Source organism: Sinocyclocheilus rhinocerous, unplaced genomic scaffold, assembly GCF_001515625.1.
Source record: "Sinocyclocheilus rhinocerous isolate Xijiao unplaced genomic scaffold, SAMN03320098_v1.1 scaffold675, whole genome shotgun sequence".
NCBI lineage: Eukaryota > Metazoa > Chordata > Actinopteri > Cypriniformes > Cyprinidae > Sinocyclocheilus > Sinocyclocheilus rhinocerous.
In genome coordinates, this window is record NW_015629520.1 from 553,921 (window position 1) to 574,377 (window position 20,457).

Sequence of the window (20,457 nt, forward strand, 5' to 3'; positions counted from 1 at the left end):
CCTTCTTAAAGAATGTTCATTTTGACAAGATCACGCCAATGTTTCTTGCAGAGAAACGTCAACTTTAGGCCAGACAGACAGTCTAGGGGTGATCTCCCCCTCATCTTGAATTCTTCTTAGCCATCTGGTTCCCTGTCTCTGAGCTAGCCTATGGATTTCAGAATGGGTTAAATGGCCTTAATTCAGTTCCAGAGGTCAGTCCAATGACCCCCATACAGGCCAGAGGCCACCCAAGCTGAGGAGCAACCCTCAGGGGGTTAAATGAATGGGGATAGAGAAAGGCAAGGTGTTGAGGACAGAGCCCTGTGGCACACCTTAAGCAAGTCTGCACCACTTGTGTTCATGGACTAATCGGAGGGACAGATTTTCTTGGTTAGCTGAGGTTAAGCCAGTTTGAGTAGATGATGAGATCACGGCGCTTATTATCTGCAGCTCTCTAGCTGTTATCTCTTGCCATCTAGCATACTCTTTCTCTCGATGTCCCATCTCTTCCTTTCCTGTGCAGTACAGCACTATAGAGACCATCTCCACTGGCTAGCCTGGCAACTTAATCCTATGTCTACAAGATAATGCTTCATTATGGGCAGATTAACAATATGCCTGTTGTTTGTAGACCTGGCTGTGATCTGGCGGCCTATGGCAGAGCTCATATCGCACAGCCTGCCGTTGTCAAAACGTAACTTGCAACAAGGGAATCTCGGGTCCGCTCAGGTAGAGGAATGCCGCGTGCTCACGGGGACGACCTGGCACATGTGGGTCAGTGTTACATACTCCTCGAGTAACCTGAGACGAACTACAATGGCACTTCACCAAATTGCTCCTCAAAATCTTTGACGTAGGCTGTCATCGTCAAGGGGAGAGACAGGCAGAGACCGTGCATGACGGGGCCGGTGTTGGATGTCATGCTAATCATCGTCAATTAGAGGAGAGCAAGCTGGAAAAGCACCCTGGTTTATGGCTGGCAGTGGGCTAGGGTGTAAGGATATAATTTCAAGCAGGACAGTGACAGCTTCTAAGTATCCAATGGGTTTCAAGATGATGGATGGCCTAAAAAAAAACTTCCCATAACTCAGACAGTGGCAGCACAGGGTGTTGAACGCAGTCAATATAGCAGGTAGATGAAGTGAGGCGTCTGTGTGTAAGCTGACAAAGCTCATATAAAAAAACAAAAGAAAATGAGCACTAACCAAAACACTGCAACTGCTGTTTGATTTCACGCTCAGTTTATTGTCAAAAGCTGCAGAAATTCTTAGTCATGTCTATACTTGTGTAAAACTCAGATATTTAATGTGACAAACACCCAACAAATAAACCAGAACTGGCCACAACTAACCACAGCTACTTATTTGATATCTCACCCAAGTAACCTTTAAAAGTGACAGAATATCACAGTAACATCTACACTATTGCAGTATGAAGAGCAACTGAGGTTCTAGCACTTAATGCTATCAAAAGCATCTGAAAATGAACTAGCTAGAGGTACTTGTTTAATCTCTCAGTTAATAGTCAACAGTAGCAAAACAGTTTAGTAATGTCAAAAATGGCTTAGACATGGTTTAGTTGTGTTTTGTCACATTTGATGATAAACTGTGATATCAGACAAGTAGCTATGGTTAGCGCTCATTTATGGTCATTTATGGACATCACATTAAAAAGTTATTTTATTTTATTTCTTTAATTTTTTAATAAATTAGACTTTTCTGTAACATTTGCCACTTTTGTCAAATAACTGCAAGAGAAACAAACAGCTGTTGCTAATGCTGTTAATTAATTGTCATACTGTATGTTTATCACTTTAAGAGGTAGAAACATTTTTCATACTAGACTTTTTTTTTGTCGCTTTTGACAGCTTAGTTTTAATGTTTCTGAAAACGGACAAGTACTAGACAAATACTTGTTTGATGTTTAAAAACGTCTAAAACAATTTAGATATTATATTTTGTCCCTTTGATGGCAAACAGAGATATCGAGCAAGTAGCTACAGTTAGCTCTCATTTATTGCCAGAAATCCATCACATTAACCAAAATGTTTTTTTTTTTTGTTGTTGTTTTTATCATACTGCTTAGTTGTTTAGCAAATTATTTTGTGCATTTTTGGACAAATTAGAAAATAACTGAGTTAGCAAACCGTTTTCATACTAGACAGGCTTAAATGTTTTTTGTCACTTTTGGCAATTAGCAGAGCTGACAAACAAATGGTTTAGTCTAATTATCTGACAAAGCGCTACAAGAGTTAATGTGATATTACATCACTACTGATGAATAACTAAGTGACATATCAGTAGCTGTGCTTAGCATTCATTCTTTGTGACATGTCTGACATTTTTTGTGACAAACTCAGTTTCTGGCGCTTCAAGCTAGGTAGAGCAACTTGTTTGGTATCTTCATAGCTTAGCGTCCTAAACTGTGTAGCATTTTCCTGAAATTCTGCTGCTTCTTTTTTACCCCAAATGCTCTTATTTGTTCCATACTGAGGGTTCAGTGCAAGCACTGGGGGTTGGTGTTGAGATTGGGCTAGTCGACAGCTGTTTTACACTTTAATAAGATTAGTGTAAAGAAATTAGTCGTGTGCTCTATAATCTGCCGTTTAACCGTGTGAGCCACCTGGGGCTGCCCCACCCCCACTCCTTTAATAACGGTGCACATAAAAACGGCTACACACTATTTCTATAATGGGTCACGATCGAGCGGCTTTGAAAGTGCAAAGCTACCAGGTGTGCAGGGAATTCTTGGATTCTTTCCCAGCAGACTAGGCACAATGTTTTCCCTGCGGCCTCATACTGCATGTCTGACGCTTTTACACCGCTATGTCAATATTCGCACCGCTATCTCCCTGATCAGCCCGCCAGTGGGTAAAATATACACTGGTGTTTTTGTCAGCGGGGTGAAAGTTATTGACAGGCCGAGGCCTTCGAGGCTTGCGCTATTTTTATTACGAGTGCCAATACGGTTTGGCTGAAAATGCCGAACAGATGGCGAAGGTTGCGGTGGATATCAAAATGTTTACGGCTGGAAGTAAACATGGCCTGGTTTGAAAAAGAAAAGTCTGATTCCATTTGTCCGTACGGCAGATAGGGCCCCGCCACTCTGCTTTGGGATAAAATATACAGTTGTCAGAAAATATTAACTAATGAAGGGGTGGTTGGGAAGAGGGGTGGATTGGGAGCGGAGTGACTGGTCCGTTATCAGCTACATTAATCTCCTCTCGGGCTGGTGTGGAACCGACAAAATACAGGAGGCCTGACTGACTGACAGTGGCTTGCTGGCCCGAAGGTGCTGACTGCTAGACTCTTATCTGAGCCAAGAGAAAACGAGTTGGAGAAAGAGATGGTGGAAACGCGAAAGCAAGGCAGATGTTCGGTATCCAGTTCTTCTCCATTTCATCTAATTGAGTCGGTTGTAAGATCCCTTACAATAAAGAGCGGTGGCAGTACTATATTGCAGTGAAAATGCAGTGGTGTCGTATTCTACATATAAATATGGGGTTGGTTAAGAGTTGTTAAAAATGTTTTTGAAAGAATTTTCCTATGCTCAGGAAGGCTGCATTTATTTGATTAAAAATACAGTAAAAACTGTAATATTGTGAAATATTAGTACAATTAAAAATTTTTTTTTTTTTCTATTTGAATACATTTTTTAAATGTAATTTATTCCTGTGATGACAAAGCTGAATTTTCAGCAACATTACTCCAGTCAGAAATCATTCTAATATACTGATTTGGTGCTCAAGAAACATTTCTTATTATTGCCAATGTTAAAAACAGTTATTGCTCCCTAATTTTTTTGTGGAAATTGATACATTTTTTTTCAGGATTCTTCAATAAATACAAAGTTCAAAAAATGACTAAATGTATTATTACCATCATGGTTGTCAAAAAAAGTCGTATTACCATTACCATGTTAAAAATCATAGTAATACCACGGTCGTTCTTTTTTTGTGAGCGACTGAGCCCTCATCAGGGCACATCTCATGTTTTCACATTGCGTAAGGAGCTGTTCCTGAGAGAAACTCCCTTGAGCGTAATATTCCAAGTGTTGTCATGCTTCTTGGATTGCATGTGATGTTCACACTCTGAGCCTTAAGTGTCAATTTCCTCAGATAACCTTACTGTATTACGGCAGAGAACCCGGCTCATCTGATTGGCGATCTTTTACACTGCGAGTCGGAGTAACCCTGAAATGTTTATATGGGGCCTGCTTTGTATTCTGATCATTTGGATGGAAAACTCAAAACAGGAGAAGCAGTAGGCTTTTGAAAACTAATCCCCCCTCTCTCTCTTTCTCTTAGGTCCCTCTGCACTGCCGTGAACACGTATTACTTGTCCTGCATACAATGCCACAACAACTGTTCCTATGTTCTCTACAGCAACAAAATTACCTTTCTCATGGACCTTCTCCTCCATCAGTTAACAGTGAGTATTAGCGGCTCAAGCTTACTTGAGTTTGCTTAATCCTGCTCTGTTTTAGTCTGTTATGTGCCATAAATCCAAGCTTTTGTCACTACACTACTGTCATTTGAAGGGGAAGTTCACCCAAAAACAAAAATCACCGTCATGTCATTCCAAACCTTTATGACTTACTTACTTTTGTGCATCCCAAAATTTGAATATCCTGGCCGCTACTTTTCCATATAATGCACGTGAATAAGGACTCAAACTTTTTAGCTACAAAATGGCACTACAAAAGTTTCATAGAACTGGTTCATGCAATGCTTAGAAACTGAAAATTGGTAGTCTATTAATGAGAGGAGAAGAGATTTGTTGTAAATGAATCATTCTTGTGAGTCAAATCTTTTCAGTGAATCAGTTGATACAATTTTTAACACCCATGTGAATGATTCATTCACAAATCTGACTGATATGGTTCGACAAGTTCAACTCACTAACTCAATGCAGTTGATTATTAGTAAATGACAACTAAAATCTCTCAAAGGTCACGAATGACTAAAAAAAGACCTCTAAACGAATGTAGTTAGTGAGTGCATGGACTGTTTTTATGGCACTTTTTGAAGCTTGTAACCTCCTGTTCCCATTTATTATGACTGCATGGAAAAGAGCGACCAGTACTTTGCTTAAAATGTCTCCTTTTGTGTTGCACTTGAAAAAGAAAGTCATACGGGTTTGGAATGACATGAAGGAGAGTAAAAACTGATGGAATTTTCATTTTTGAGTGAGCCAATACTTTTAGGATGCGACTTCCACTTCAGCTTTTAAAGGCCTGAAGTGCTGTTTGTCATGTTTAAAGGGTCATTTCTGCCTTGTTCATCTTGCCAGAGCATATGTAGCTCATCTACCAGTTTAAAGCAAGCGCCAAAATGGATTTTAATACATACAACATTTCTCTTGTTTATATGACTCACTGAATCATCTTAAGTTCTGGGAAAGCGCCACTGCTGAATCACATTTCGCATTGCGTCTCTCCCTTATTTTTTGTCTGAATTTTGGTGTGTCCTCCCCCCCACCATTCCTTCGCTCCCGCCATCCTGCCCTTTGATTTTTGGAAAAGGGGCTTTCAGAACCAAGATCACGCTACGCTTCAAGCTTTTTAAGATGTCATTGAGACAAAGTATGGAAAGACACAGATGCCATTGGGGTCATGTTTACGTAAGTCTCTCAGCGTTGATTGAAAAGAACATCATAAACAGTAACAGAAAATTGTTCCACTGAATTTGCAACAGGTGCTAACACTATTACCAAAATTCTACACAATTGGCTGCATTTTCATGCAGAACATATCCCACTTTTATTCATTTACTAATATGTGAGTGAGTGTGTGTGTTTTTTCACATTGCATTTTAATGTAGATGCAGATTTTGATTAATCATGTCTGTGCATGCATGTTTAATATGTGCGTACAATTAGTGAATAAGACCCAGTGACTGAGTCATATAGGGCTTGTGGTTGTGTGTTTGCGCAAGAAACATTGGTTTGGCAAATCATTAAGCCCCAGTCAGTGTGCATCCCAGTCTAAGAGACCTAATATTTCCTGGGGGTACAGGGGTTTATTTCAAACTCAACAGTCAGTCAGCCCACTGATTATTTGATATGTGACTGATAGAAACAGACAGAATATTCACCCAAGTGAAGTGAAAAATACAGTAAAGAGCAATATTATATTAAGTTATTTTTGCAAGCTGACCTATGTAGCAGTATGTGTGTATGTGTGTGTGTTTCACTGTGGCCAGTATTGGCGTCCACCCTTCCCTTCTCTGTAATTAGATTTGTGGAGAATGTAGCTGGTTTTGCCTGCTCTCTCAGTATACTAACCTACTCCTCTGTAAAAACTGCCAATTTAACGTGGGCTGTACCTGTGCTAAAGTCTGTTTGTATTTCTTGTTTTTAACCAATGATGTCTGACTAGTCTAAAACCACCTTAATGCATTTAACCTTATATATGACACATTAAATTGTCCTATATAACAAATGGCAAAATGTTTTGGGAAATTAATAAATGTTACAGAATTTTTTTTTTTTTTCATTCATTCATTTTTTTACACAATACAAGCATATTTATACTTTTCATTGCATTTTTTCACATTTATATATTTTTTTATATTAAATCAATTATTTAATTGTTATGTTAAACATTAATTTTTTTGTTTTAATTTTTTAATAAATCAAATTATTTTGTTTTGTATACCAAAGTATATGCAGAGTATAAATAACTTTTTTGGACAGAAAAAAAATACTTTTAGGCAAATGCAAAAGTGCACGGTCCAATTATACTGGCTAAATATGCGTCCCTGCTTTACTGTGGTGGCAACAAACTTTATTCAAGGCTCAGGTAGGAAGCTATAAACATGCTGACAGGTTAATTAGCATTAACTAACTTGCCATTTTAATTCTGTTTGTGATAGTAGTTGGCATGAAAGAGAATTATCATAGAAGGCAGTTTAAGTTATTGCCCTTGCATGCATCACTCTTTGATGTATAAACATTAACTGAAAAAAACCCATTTATGTTCCCTATCCTTGCATCCAAGGAACATTCTTGTTACATGACCCATCTTTCTCAAGCCTGCCAGTGGTGCCCGCCAACAAGGGAATACCTTGCAGAGTTCTCATATGCCCTCCGTTGGCACACCACCGGTGACAATGTCGCTTCGAGTTGTAACTACCAATTTATAACCCAGGGCTGATGAATAATAGAGCAGCGCCCTTGTAGTTATTTATGCGCTAGAAGATCAGGATTCCAACCAAAGATTAATGGCTTGCGCGTGGAAACAAAAGAGGACAGGATCCTTTTTATTTGCACCCTCTGCTTTAATTGGACATGTTTTAAAATGCAAGCCGAGGTTTAAATGACCCTGTCTATTGTGCAGCAGTGCTGGGCTGGATATTGAGACCAGTATGGGCCGTTGTTGAGTTATCTCGGATGTCCGTCACTGCCAAGGTTGGTGTAAGAGACAACCATCAGTCAGTTGAGCAAGTGTTTGCAAATTTCAAAAAAGTTTCAATGTTTGCTTAAAGTACTGTACATCTTGTAGGGATGTAATTAATTTGATTGTGTTTATTGTAAACTGCAGCAATAGAAGGATTTGCAGCAGTACAAACAACGTTAATGGTGTAAGTGACGGTAACAACACTGCATCAAAGCTCCAAACAGAGTTTAAAGAAAATGCCTACAGTTGTTTGAACATGACTGTAGTTTTAGACCTTCCCATGTTTGACGCGCTCGTAGACATGTTGAGAGCGGTTTACGAAGATGTTTCATCTGTAGCTCCTGATGAAACCTGAAAGCTCCAACGTGTCTAGACCCCATTGTCTTGTTTCTTGGTAGGATCAAGGTAGTGACTACAGGTCTACTCGCAATGACTTTTATTTTTTCTGTTTCCATCAATGACGACTAACACATCTATACCTGTTTCCATAGCTCTTCGTGCCAGATGAGGACAAGTCCATTTTCGGCCGCAGTGTCAATAAGCAGGTCTTTGAGGGTTTGACTACAGGACTACTGCAGACAGTTGCCACAGCGCTGGGGCAGTTGCACCCACCTAATTTGGATGGAGATGCACCACGTATATGCACTCCGGACACCAAGAGCAGACATGCTGCGAGTGAGAACTTCAACACACGTGCTCAAGATCTCATCAGGTTATTACTTTATACGTTTTCTTTCCATGACTCTTCCTGATCCAGCTTCTTGAATGCTATTGCTATATCCAGTGTTTGATTAACACACAAGTTACATAATCACATACATTTTTGAACATAACAAAGAAAACTGTGCTGATTTAAAATCAGCCAAACAAGTGCAAAGTAACCTGCCTTGGGGTTTTTTTTTGTTTGTTTTTTACTGTATTTGTGACATTCTATCCTGGTCTTAAAGCTCAGTTTTCCTTTTCATTTCCCTTTTCCACACACCTCTCCTCCTGCTCATCAGGCAATTGGAGGCAGGAAAACATTTTCTTTAAAGTGCCCCTATTATGCTATTTTTAAGGTTTCTAATATTGTTTTGGGAGTCTCCTACAATAGGTTTACATGCATGCAAGGTCAAAAAACGCTTTCGTTTTTTCAAAATATGCATTTACTATCACCTCATTTCCAACGATTCTCAAACGATTTGTTCAAAGCAGTTCTAAGATTCAGTCTCTAAACCCCTCCTCTCCGTGAGCCTACACTGCTCTGATTGGTCAGATGGCCCAGCCTGTTGTGATTGGTCTACCGCGTACAGCGTGTGTCGCAAACAATACGCGTATTGCCATAGTTCCATATTTGGAACGCTCAATAGAAAATATAAACGTCTATTATTCATCATACTTACAGGTTGTGATTCAGTGGAGCCAGCTGGTCCAAATAAACTGGGTACTGGGTACTGAGCCATCTTTCAAGAGCATTTGTGAATCCCGTGTTGAAATCCTCGAGATTAGAGAAGCAGTCGTCAGTAAAATGACGGGAACACAAAAAAGATTGGGGACGTACTGCTGTGGTACCGCTAATTCTTTGCAGCCTCATCTTTCGGAGGTGAAAATAAATTTACTTTCATAGCGTAGGACACAGCGTCTTCTTGACATGATGTTAACCACATGAACAAGCTACAGTATTTGAGGGCGGGTCAAGTTGTTCGCGGCCGTTCAACATAGAACATAGGCAGGCATAATGCAAATGTGTTACCATGTGACGTGTAGCCGTCACAGAAGTGGGATTCTAATTACTGACAACTCATTTAGGCTGTTGAGAGTCGATTCTTTCTTTTGGGAGACAACAACTTTATTTATCGTGCACTTTCGCCTTTACAACTTTACACACTGCATGAAAGGCTATATTCGAAATGACATAATAGGGGCACTTTAATATTAGTAGCTTAGCAAGGTAGCTGAGGTGAAAACAAATACCATCAGTCGCTAATGTTGGGTTCACACTAACCACACACCGTACAACCATATAGAGTGACATGGCTCTTGTTAGCAACAATATTTTTTGCAATGTAAAATACACAAGAGTTTCTTGGAATGAGATCCCTTGTGTAGGGAATGACCTCTTGGAACAGATCCAGAGGTTAGCTTGGACAGACCATTTGGGAAATTTGTTCAAAAGACTATTCCAGTTTAATGACATAATAGCCTTGTGCATGTAATAAGACCTGGCTTTCTGCACACTGGTTGGATAGAGTATGTTCTTGGATTCACCTCTTTGCTAAATTAGTTGGAAACTCCTCCTTATATCCGTGCTCTAAACCAAAGTTTTTAGTTTCCACATTGGCCAAAATTCCCTTCTGGAAGTGCACGACTTGAAGTTGAACTCAGCATTAGAGTAGGGCAGTGTGGAGGAGAGCGCCAGTGCTGGGCTTTCCCCTGCTCTCTGAGGAAAGGCAGACAGCCCAGCCTGCTAAGAATCCCAAGCTTCCCACAATCCCTCAGTTTTCCCTCCCGTGATTTGTTTGACACGAGCAGTCTCAAGCCCAGTGCTGTGACCGTGGAGTGACCCTACAGACATGGCCGGTACAGGCCAAGTAGTGGCTGGATCACCAAAAATAAAACTGCAGGGAAAAAATAAAGTAGACCTTTTTTTTTCGGTTTTGACACAGAAAACAAGACCATAAAAAGAATAATGGGTTGTTTATTAAAAAAAGTCCTTTTTTAGTTTTGTGACTATTGCGATTTTCATTGACTGTAAAAAGGAAACAGATTTATGGGGAAAATAGAAGTGGTATGAAGACCAGATTCAAACCTTAATTTCCCAAATGACCTCCAAGGTTCAATGTAAGCATTAGCAGCTTCATAAGTCCAACAAATTGTTGCATTTCTCTCAGTATCTGTCAGATGTTAAAAATAAAGTGAAAACCAAATGATGGTGGTCAGTATTTGTAGAATTTAATTTGATGTAGGTGAAAAAACTCTTTGAATAAGTCACACCCAGGTCCGCTGGCTAGACCTTTGGCTGGACCTAATTGTGACTGATCACTTTGGCTCTTGTTGGCTGGATGAAGCGTCTGAAAGGCTGCACAATGGTGTGTGGAAAGCCGCTTTCTGCTCGAGCCAAACCCAAGAGGAGGATAAAGCCATAACAAGGGGCTTTAGTTCAGGTGATTGTCGACCTGTTGATAAGAAGGGGGAGGGAGAATTGTAATTACCTTTATTGAGTGCAGCCTCATTTGACTGACAGCTGTAACAAAAAGAGGTATGAGGGAAGTAGAAAAAGAGAGAATGAAGGGGGAAAAGATACAAACTTGGGGAGACTGGGAAACGGAGGCTAAAGTGGTGTGTGTGAGATGCGGATCTGCAACTGACTCAGCTCTTTGCTGCTCTGGAGCCACAAAATGCTGGCCCAGACTTCGCTGGGAGGTCCAGTGATTGACTCCCAGGAGACTTTTGGCGGTGCCGGAGGTGGGAGAGGGTGGAGGGACAGAATACCTGAGCCATGAGGGAAGAAGGGGGGCTTTCCTCCTGTTCTAGATCTGAGCTGGCACACGGAGACGCAGTCATCCACTAATACTGTAATTAGGCCTGATTTGTAGCCAGGAGGGTGCGGACCAACACGCTCATGAGACCTTTCATTTGACCAGACAAATTAGAGATATAGACATAATAGGCAGGAGTTGCGGGCTCAGATGAGAGCTCAGATTTCAGGCCAGGAGCATTCTGGATTGCAGTGGCCTTCATGACCGTGAGCTGTCTACTTAAACAGCATTTATGGCATCATAAGTGTACTCCCAATGTGAAGCCTGTTACAGAAAGTCCAAAACTACATGCTGATCTTTGAGATATCTCATTTTGGCCCAATATTAAGCCACCTTTACATCCACCCCAGAGAAGGCAATCCCATGTAGTGTGGCTAACTTGGTGGAAAATTCATTCAAAATGGCGAACAACGCAAAGAAAATGTTGACTACAAATGTACCCAAAATCAAACTGATGTTCCACTCAAGGAAATGATTGTGATTCAAATGTTTTTTTTGTTGTTAAGTCTGACTCATTTTGCCTCGTTTCCCTCAGCTATGTGGTGAACATGGGCTTGATCGACAAGCTGGACGGCTGTTTCCTGTACGTACAAGGACCGATTGACGAGTGTCACAAGATGACTGCCTTTCTCGAGCAAGCCACAGCTAGAAGGCAATCCCATGTAGTGTGGCTAACTTGGTGGAAAATTCATTCAAAATGGCGAACAACGCAAAGAAAATATTGACTACAAATGTACCCAAAATCAAACTGATGTTCCACTCAAGGAAATGATTGTGATTCAAATATTTTTTTTGATATTTGAATATCAAAAAAAATAATTTTTCCCTCGTTTCCCTCAGCTATGTGGTGAACATGGGCTTGATCGACAAGCTGGACGGCTGTTTCCTGTACGTACAAGGACCGATTGACGAGTGTCCCAAGATGACTGCCTTTCTCGAGCAAGCCACCGCTTTTCTCCATGGGATGTGCAAGTTGTGTTTTGCTGTGACTGGTCGGTGAGTGGTTTCTAATGATACTTTACTTTGTCTATGTCTCCATCATTGTCATCCATTCTTTGACCAAAAAGTTACAAAAGAGTAGCATGGCATATACTGGGACATCATTATAATATTGTGGTATTCTTTAAATTGCTTTTGAATGACCAATTACCATGGATATGGTAGTTAATCTGTACTATAGGGTTCTCAAGGTTCAATCATATTATCACTGTATCATGATAGGTCCAGAGTATCTATTTATAGTGGTTGCACCCTTCCCAAACATCCCCAGACCAGTAGATAACCTCATTCCTATCTAAACAAATAGGTGAAGTCCACTGTAGTTTTGTTGTTCAGATGTCTGAAGAGGTGCAGACCAGAGACAACAGCCCCATCAATCAGCAGCCCATTTCCCAGTGTCTGACACTAGCCCTGCAGAGCCTGTGCTGATAGTCATCTAGCGGCCCCGCGGCTCTGTCTCCATGCACTGTAAACTCCTGCCTGCAGCCCACCCACGTGTGTGTGTGTGTGTGTGTGTCGGAGTACGTTTGTGCATGCACAACTGCTGACAGAGGCTAACCACATAGTCACAGCTTGTGATATCCCGCCTTTGACCTCTAACCCTGACTTGCAGAAAAGACAAATCACTGTGATGCTGCACTGTTGCTTTCTACATACTTTAAATTGCACTGTAAACATTGTAGGAGTGATTGTTTCTGTACATTGTGAAAACACAATATAACATGAAATGTGGTGTTGAAATGAAACAAAAATGCATATTTCGTCTGGGCCTGATTGTAAGGTGTGTTAAAATGTAGGAAGAAAGTGATACCGAAATATTTTCAACCATGCTGCTAATGTGTTTCAGAACAATTTGAATGAAACTCTCTCCACTGTGTTTCAGTCCCAAACTATAGTCTGAATGAGTCCTTGCATTTGCACAAATTCATATTTCAGCCCATTCCACTTGGATTTTGGAGTTATTTCAAAGGTCATAGCTCCTCCTTTATTGGCCTGCTATGTTCTGTTCCAGCTGTTGCATGCTATAACGCCACCCAGCTGGTTATGACAACTCTAGTGTCTCTCTTGCATTAATCGTGTTGAATTATTTTAACGCTTTAAGGATGTTTTAATTAATCTCGTTAACGTTGAGGGCCCTAATATATTGCCCCAATACTTCACTTCTCTCTGTTTCTGATCTCCAGTCCCTGATCCCATGCTCAGAAGTGTAAAGTCTTTATCTCTCCTCATATATTACCATTAGCCACCCTCACTGTGTCTCAGTGTTCATTCCTGAGAATAATAATAATAATTATTATTATTATTATATCAGAATGATAAAATAAATACAATTGGTTTTGTAATAATAATAATAATAATAGTAGTAGTAGTAGTAAAAATAATAGTTGTTGTTGTTGTATTTTTGGCAGCATGTTAAATAGGTAATAATAATAATAATAATTATTATAATAATACAGTGGGTATAGAAAATTTTTTGAGGGTTTGCAGCCTGAATTGAAGACGGACACAGTTTTTGTTTTATCCAGCTGTATTTACTCAGTGCAACTTAAGTATTCTTTCTATACATTTCTCTGTCACACTCTATCCATTATATAGATAACATTGTCCATCACATTCTACCCATTTCTCAATAGATTTTTTTCTGTCCATAGAAATTGTGCTTCAGTAATCTTGCATTAATCGTGTTGAATTATTTTAACGCGTTAAGGATTTTTTAATTAATCTCGTTAACGTTGAGGGCCCTATTATATTGCCCCAATACTTCACTTCTCTCTGTTTCTTTCTCTCTGATCTCCAGTCCCTGATCCCATGCTCAGAAGTGTAAAGTCTTTAATCAGCTGTGGTCATTTTGATCAGCTCAGCATGAAAAGAAAGAGCTTTTCTGGAGCATTTCAGTCCTTCCTAGTGCTTCAGTTGCACTACCAATCAACTATGGGTGGCAAGACACTGACAAAAGATCTCCGAGTCAGGCAGGGCCAAATGTTACCAATTAAGCAAATCTGCCCCATAGGCATGCTTCACAGATGGGGCTTGCCTTCATTATTTATATCAGAACGGACAGGCTCTGGTCTAGCGAGTAAATCTAGAAGCTACGAGGACCAGGCATCCCACACTCCCCTACATCCTGGGTCTTTGGTTTTTGCGGCTTAAGCAAGCAACAAGTAACACCTCAGGTTCTGATGCTTTCAGACCACACCTCTGCTACCTTTTGCCACACTTCCCCTGTGCACTATACAACAGCCCTGTGCTCTGCTGACATAACATGATATAGGTAACGTATCATGTAACATACAATGGCAAGGATATTAAGTAACATACAATGGCAAGGGTCTGTTTTGCTGAATATTTTCACAATTGTAAATGTTACATTGATATTAGTTCAACAAAAAAGTAGTTAAGTATATTAAGTTACTTTTGACTGTTTTGTTCTATTTCACCAACGAAAATAGTTTCAAACAAAGATCGGAACAGAAGTATTGCACATTCTCCAAGCAACACTCGGCGGTTTTGTTACTGAATGATAAAGTGTTATGAAGGAATCGGTTGAATGAATAAGTGACTTACTGCCACCAAGTATGCATTTTTCCCCAACATTTCTTATTTGTATATTCTAAATGTTATTTAAAACATTAATCTCATAACATTATTTACTGCAGTTGTAATTTTGCAGTGTAAATTATTGAATTTGATTGGTAACAGCCCTATAGTGTATATTGAATTTCTTGATCAATTGTAAGAATCTGACATGAAAGATGATGCATACATTTAATAAAATAAAAAAATAATGGCCTTTATTAAGGTAAATAACATTCTGGGGTAAATATTAAAAACATGCAGATTTAATGATATAAAAGCTGATAGAACACTGATGAAAATATTGCTTCTGAATAAATCGTTTACACCACCAAAAATCTTGGTGATGCTGTGATTTAGTGGGAATATTTTGTATAGGATATTGTCTGCTGATATGAAAAGTTCACTGTATATCGTAATAATAAATAGCATTTTTGACAGCGATGATATTTTGTTTTATCTTCACATTAAACACATTAAATATTACATATGCGTAACTGTATTTCCATCACAGGTTTGGTCTTAAATTTCACATAAGGTGGTATTAAAAAGGTATTAAAACGTTTTAAATTTAACTTGTTCACATCTGTAGACACCCTGATGTGCTTCACATGCTATGTGTATTGATCCAAATTTTCCGCTCACATGTTTGTTTTCTATAAATGCCGCATGTAATTGGCACATAATCCTAGTTTTAGTGCAATGGATGATTGACTGGTGAGGAGGCCCTTTACTTTTGTGTGGCCTGTCAGGATGAATTAGCTTGTAGCCTATTAACATGATGCATTAGTTGTAGAACCTCTAAATATGTTTTTGATCAGATTACAAAACATTTTGGACCTCATTTACACCTGTATTTACCATTAATACGATTTTTAAAAAAATCCCTATTTAGCACTGTTTAGCACCAGTTATGATTGGATCACCCAAAACAGATGTTAATACTAGGCGTAAATGGGGCCGTAGAGGAATTTTCCCATATTGTCCACCCCCAAGACTATGCCTTTGATGCTATTAATCCAAAGCAATTTACACTAAATGCAGTGTGTATGCTGTGAAGTGTATGCAATTTTTTTTATATGGATGAAGCATCTGCAGAATCTACAGATTCGCATTGCATAGAATAAAAAAAAAGTCTTACATTTTAGATTTTTAAAAACTATAAAAACTCATTTTTATCCAACTCATTATTTTGCCAAAAATTACATTAAAATTAATGTATTAGTATTATTGTTGTTGTTGTTGTTGTAATAGTAGTGGTATTTGTTCATTATTATTATTATTGTTGTTGTAATTTTGTCAGAATGAGTTAAATAGATTGTAATAATAATTATAGTGTATATTGAATTTCTTGATCAATTGTAAGAATCTGACATGAAAGATGATGCATACATTTAATAAAATAAAAAAATAATGGCCTTTATTAAGGTAAATAACATTCTGGGGTAAATATTAAAAACATGCAGATTTAATGATATAAAAGCTGATAGAACACTGATGAAAATATTGCTTCTGAATAAATCGTTTACACCACCAAAAATCTTGGTGATGCTGTGATTTAGTGGGAATATTTTGTATAGGATATTGTCTGCTGATATGAAAAGTTCACTGTGTATCGTAATAATAAATAGCATTTTTGACAGCGATGATATTTTGTTTTATCTTCACATTAAACACATTAAATATTACATATGCGTAACTGTATTTCCATCACAGGTTTGGTCTTAAATTTCACATAAGGTGGTATTAAAAAGGTATTTAAAAGTCTTAAATTTAATTTGTTCATATCTGTAGACACCCTGTAAAAAGTGGAAATTGCATAATTACCATATTTCTCATTCTCAGTTCCCTGAGCATCTTTGACAACAAACGTCAGGACCCCACCGGTTTGACGGCCCTCCTGCAGAGCACCGACCTGGTGGGCGTCCTTCACATGCTGTACTGCATCCTGCTCCACAGTGCCCCCCCCGACTCTCTCTCAGCCGGCCCCGTGGGCCCCCAGGAGCCTTACAGCCCCGCCGTCATCCAGGTGGCCCTCCAGGGGCTGCGCTTCCTCAACACCTTCGCCCTGCTGGACCTCTCAGCCTTCCAGGTATTCATTTCCGATATGGCTCCTGTATGTATATAGATGTGTCAAATGGTATATGGTTGAAAAATGAAATTAATATCATTGACAAATCTTCAGGTCAAATATTCATTTAATTATTTAGCACACCAAATTTCTAGGTTTTTAGGGTCTGGCTTGAGCACACTTATAAAAAAAGTATCTGGCTCAAGTGTTTTATAGAAGACCACGTTTACCTTCTGAAAAGTACCACGGCCTTCTGGTGAGCTACGCCTCACGTGATGGATAACCTTACTGCTCTGGTCCTTTTTACAGTCTGTGACATCCTGCTTCTTTGATTCAAAGTCCTGCAGAAGGATGCTTGTATGTAGGGCTGCACGATAAATCGCATGCGATATTTAACGCGCATCTTATCAGTAAAGCCGGTTCTGTAATCAGCGGTAAATCTCCATCCTTGTATGTGACCATCTCCTTTGTGGTATGCTGTCCATCTCTCTGAAGCCACCCTGTCTGCTTAAAGTAATGCGGCACGGCTTGTTTTTTTTTCTAAACGCAGCAGGCAGACCACTGGGTTGGCCTTTAGCTAGCGGCAGATATGTGGGCCCCATTATTCAGACAGACGGTCTGAACGGTGAAAGCAATAAAAAGCTCTTGGGCTCTCATTAATGATTGCGTTGGTACGTCTGCGCACACAAACAGGGACTGTAAAGACATAAGCCTCAAAGCTAATGGTCCAGCCAGGGTTTCCTCCAAATGCTCTCATAGCCACTGGTAGGATATCAGTGTATCTTCACAGAACAAAGTTAACCCGGTGGATGTAAACACACCTGACCTTTGACCCCGGGCCGGTCATGTTGAAAGCTCCGGGTGAGTAATGCGGACGGAGAGTGGCGTAACATGCACAGGCTCCGGTCGTACTTCATCCGGCATGATAAAGAGACAAGAAGGGTATCGCTAAGCTATATCATCATGTAAACACCTAGGCGTGAACGAGGAGGGCGGAAAACCTATGAATTACTTTAGTGTGTTGCTGTAGATACTCTGGGTCTCTCACACTTTTTCAGTTTCTCGTGCCAGCTCTCGTCAGCTTTTTTGATAATTGAGCATCATCCAGTATTTTCGTATTATATAGGTCACCGTGTGGCACACTGGTCTTTGACCTTGGGTGGTGCATTCAGAGAACTCCAAAATTAAAAATTTCAATAAATTTTCAATTAAGGCTGTCAAAGTGAATGTCAAAGTGTTAATGCATATGATTAATCATGTTTAACACGGTTACTTTTTTTTAATTTTGGTTTCCAAAATGTAAAGTTTGATTTGGGTTTGTTTTGTTTTGTTTTGTTTTGTTTTGTTTTGTTTTGTTTTGTTTTGTTTTGTTTTGTTTGGTTTTGCTTTGGGTTTGGTTTGGTTTTGGTTTGGTTTGTTTGGTTTTGGTTTGTTTGGTTTGGTTTGGTTTGGTTTGGATTGTTTTTATTTGTTTTCATTCTGTTTTTTGTTTTTGTGTGTGTGTGTGTTGTTTTGGTTTGTTTTGTTTTGTTTTTGTTTGTTTTGTTTTTGTGAGACAAGCAAAGAGCTCTGCTGCATTCATCTGCTCTACCTCTGTCCAACATATGAATGTCACCCTTACAAACTGACCACTATAATTACACACAGTACTTTGAACCTAAAGTGTTAACTAAAATTACATTTATTCACAATTTAATATTTACATAATTTGCAGGCCTTTCAATAGTGTTAACAAATATTCAGTAGTGGTACTAAAAAAATCTGAAGTCTTGCAAATTTGCAATATTTCAAAAGTCTCGCAATTTTTCATGTTGATCAGAGTTTTGATCAGACCCTCATATATTTGTTTTAATATTGTAGCAGATAATGCTTCAAAAGCATTCACATGCAAATTATTCTTCATTCTACATCCTAACAACAGCGATTCTCAGAGTTCGCTCTGGCAATTCGAACAGACCGTCTGTGGTGATACAAATCCAGGGTCTTGCTTCCATTACATATGCTGAGATTTTCAGGTGTTGTTGTTTGTGGTTGTTTAGACTCTCCATCCCATAACACTCTCCTACCCAGCAGAAAATGTCAGTAGATTCAGTGCTGACCCTGAGGCGTTCAGTCATGTTGACATGTTTAATAAATACTGTCTCTAGACCAGCAGATAGCATCTCTTTAGTTTGAGGGAATTGGGGGGGGTCTTGAGTTGGGACTACTGATTCCAGAACCAGTTCGAGCTTCACGAGCAGCAAGTTTCACCTTCTTCTCTTGCACCAAGTCTCCTGCTGAGAAAAGATCACCCTCATGATGTTCCAAAGCTGGTTTTGTCCATAAAATCAAAGTCAACAGCCTCCAGTGTTGTTCTCCATAGCCAATCTTCTGTTGTGTTCTGAAGAAGAACGAAGTCATACGTTTTTGAAATGACATGAGCCATCAGTAAATGATTAATAAGTTTTGTGTGATCTATTCCTTTAATAGTGTCTAAATCCCTGTATTGCACAACTTTTTCCCATGGCTTTTTGCATTTCTAATGCACAGAAATGCTTCTTTTCAAAAAGTGCTATTCGCTGACTTGACCACTGATCAGGCTCTGATGTAGGTTTTTGTTGTGTCCAGTGTGTTTTAGGAGCGGAGGGTCTGTCTCTGGCCTTCAGACACATTGTGAGTTCTCTGCTGTGGTACTGCTCTCAACACAGCTCCGAGGAGCTGCTCCATGAACTCATCATCTGCGTCGGCTACTTCACTGTCAACCACCCAGACAACCAGGTGGGATTACCTTCATTATTACTGTGTGCCAACACGTTTGTTTCATGAATACATATGGTATCATGATTATATATTGATGCATTTTTAGCATATTAAACATTCTTACCAAATGTACCCACACCAAACATATACTTTTAATCAGCAAGGATGCATTAAATTGATCAAAAGTGACAATAAAGACATTTAAAATGTTACAAAAGATTTGTATTTTAAATAAATGCTATTCATCAAAGAATCCTGAAAAATGTATATTATATATAAAATAAAAAGCAGCACAACTGCTTTCAACATTTATGAAATCAGCATATTAGAATGATCTGAATGTGACACTGAAGACGAAAGTAATGATGCTAAAATTACACAAAAATAAATGGGCATATTAGAATGATTTCTGAAAAATCATGTGACACTGAAGCTGATACTGAAAATTCAGCTTTGAATCATAAGAATAAACTACATTTTGAAATATATTAAAATAGAAAACAGTTCATTTAAATTGTAAAAAATATTTTCCACAATATTACATTTTTTTATGTATTTTTCATCAAATAAATGCAGCCTTGGTGAGCATAAGAAGCTTTCAAAAATGTTGAAAAATCTAACTGACAACAATAGTATATCCACAACAAACATATTTTTTGACGGACCATGTAGTGGATCCTTTTAATCACAGATTTTTCACAGCTAAGTGAGCACATTTAATTTACTTGTGCTAATAATTGCTAATATTTTGTTGAAAACTATTATTATTATTTTTTAGTGAATTGAATATGATACCGAATGTTTTAATGTTACGTTCATTTTATATTGGACGATAGTTTAAGTAACGCATCTAATAGTGACAAAAAAATTGTGGATTGCAATGCTGCAAAAAAAAAAGTCAATAATAAAAAATAACAAATTGCACATTTGTATCATATTTGTAGATGTGTAGATCAGTGTTATTTTATTGTCTTTGAGATAGTTATAGTTTTTATTACTACTGTGAATTATCTTTTATATTTTATTTTCATTTTAATTTTAAAGTTTTATTAGTTTTGTGTGGTTTTGCCATTTTATTATTATTATTATTTTTTTTTTTTTAAGTATCTATATAAATAGTTGTTAATATTTCCGTTTTAGTTATATATATATATATATATATATATATATATATAT

General features: G+C 38.5%; 1 protein-coding gene across 1 annotated transcript in view; it reads left to right on the top strand.

The window, feature by feature from the left end:
* The window catches only part of LOC107739079 (S phase cyclin A-associated protein in the endoplasmic reticulum-like), a 119,348-nt gene that overhangs the window by 78,226 nt on the left and 20,665 nt on the right, over positions 1 to 20,457 (top strand). Inside the window, exons 24-28 of the mRNA XM_016551061.1 lie at positions 4,289 to 4,412; positions 7,872 to 8,092; positions 11,739 to 11,894; positions 16,317 to 16,563; positions 19,150 to 19,299. Coding sequence (XP_016406547.1) covers positions 4,289 to 4,412; positions 7,872 to 8,092; positions 11,739 to 11,894; positions 16,317 to 16,563; positions 19,150 to 19,299 — 898 coding nt within the window. The remainder of the gene's footprint in view (positions 1 to 4,288; positions 4,413 to 7,871; positions 8,093 to 11,738; positions 11,895 to 16,316; positions 16,564 to 19,149; positions 19,300 to 20,457) is intronic.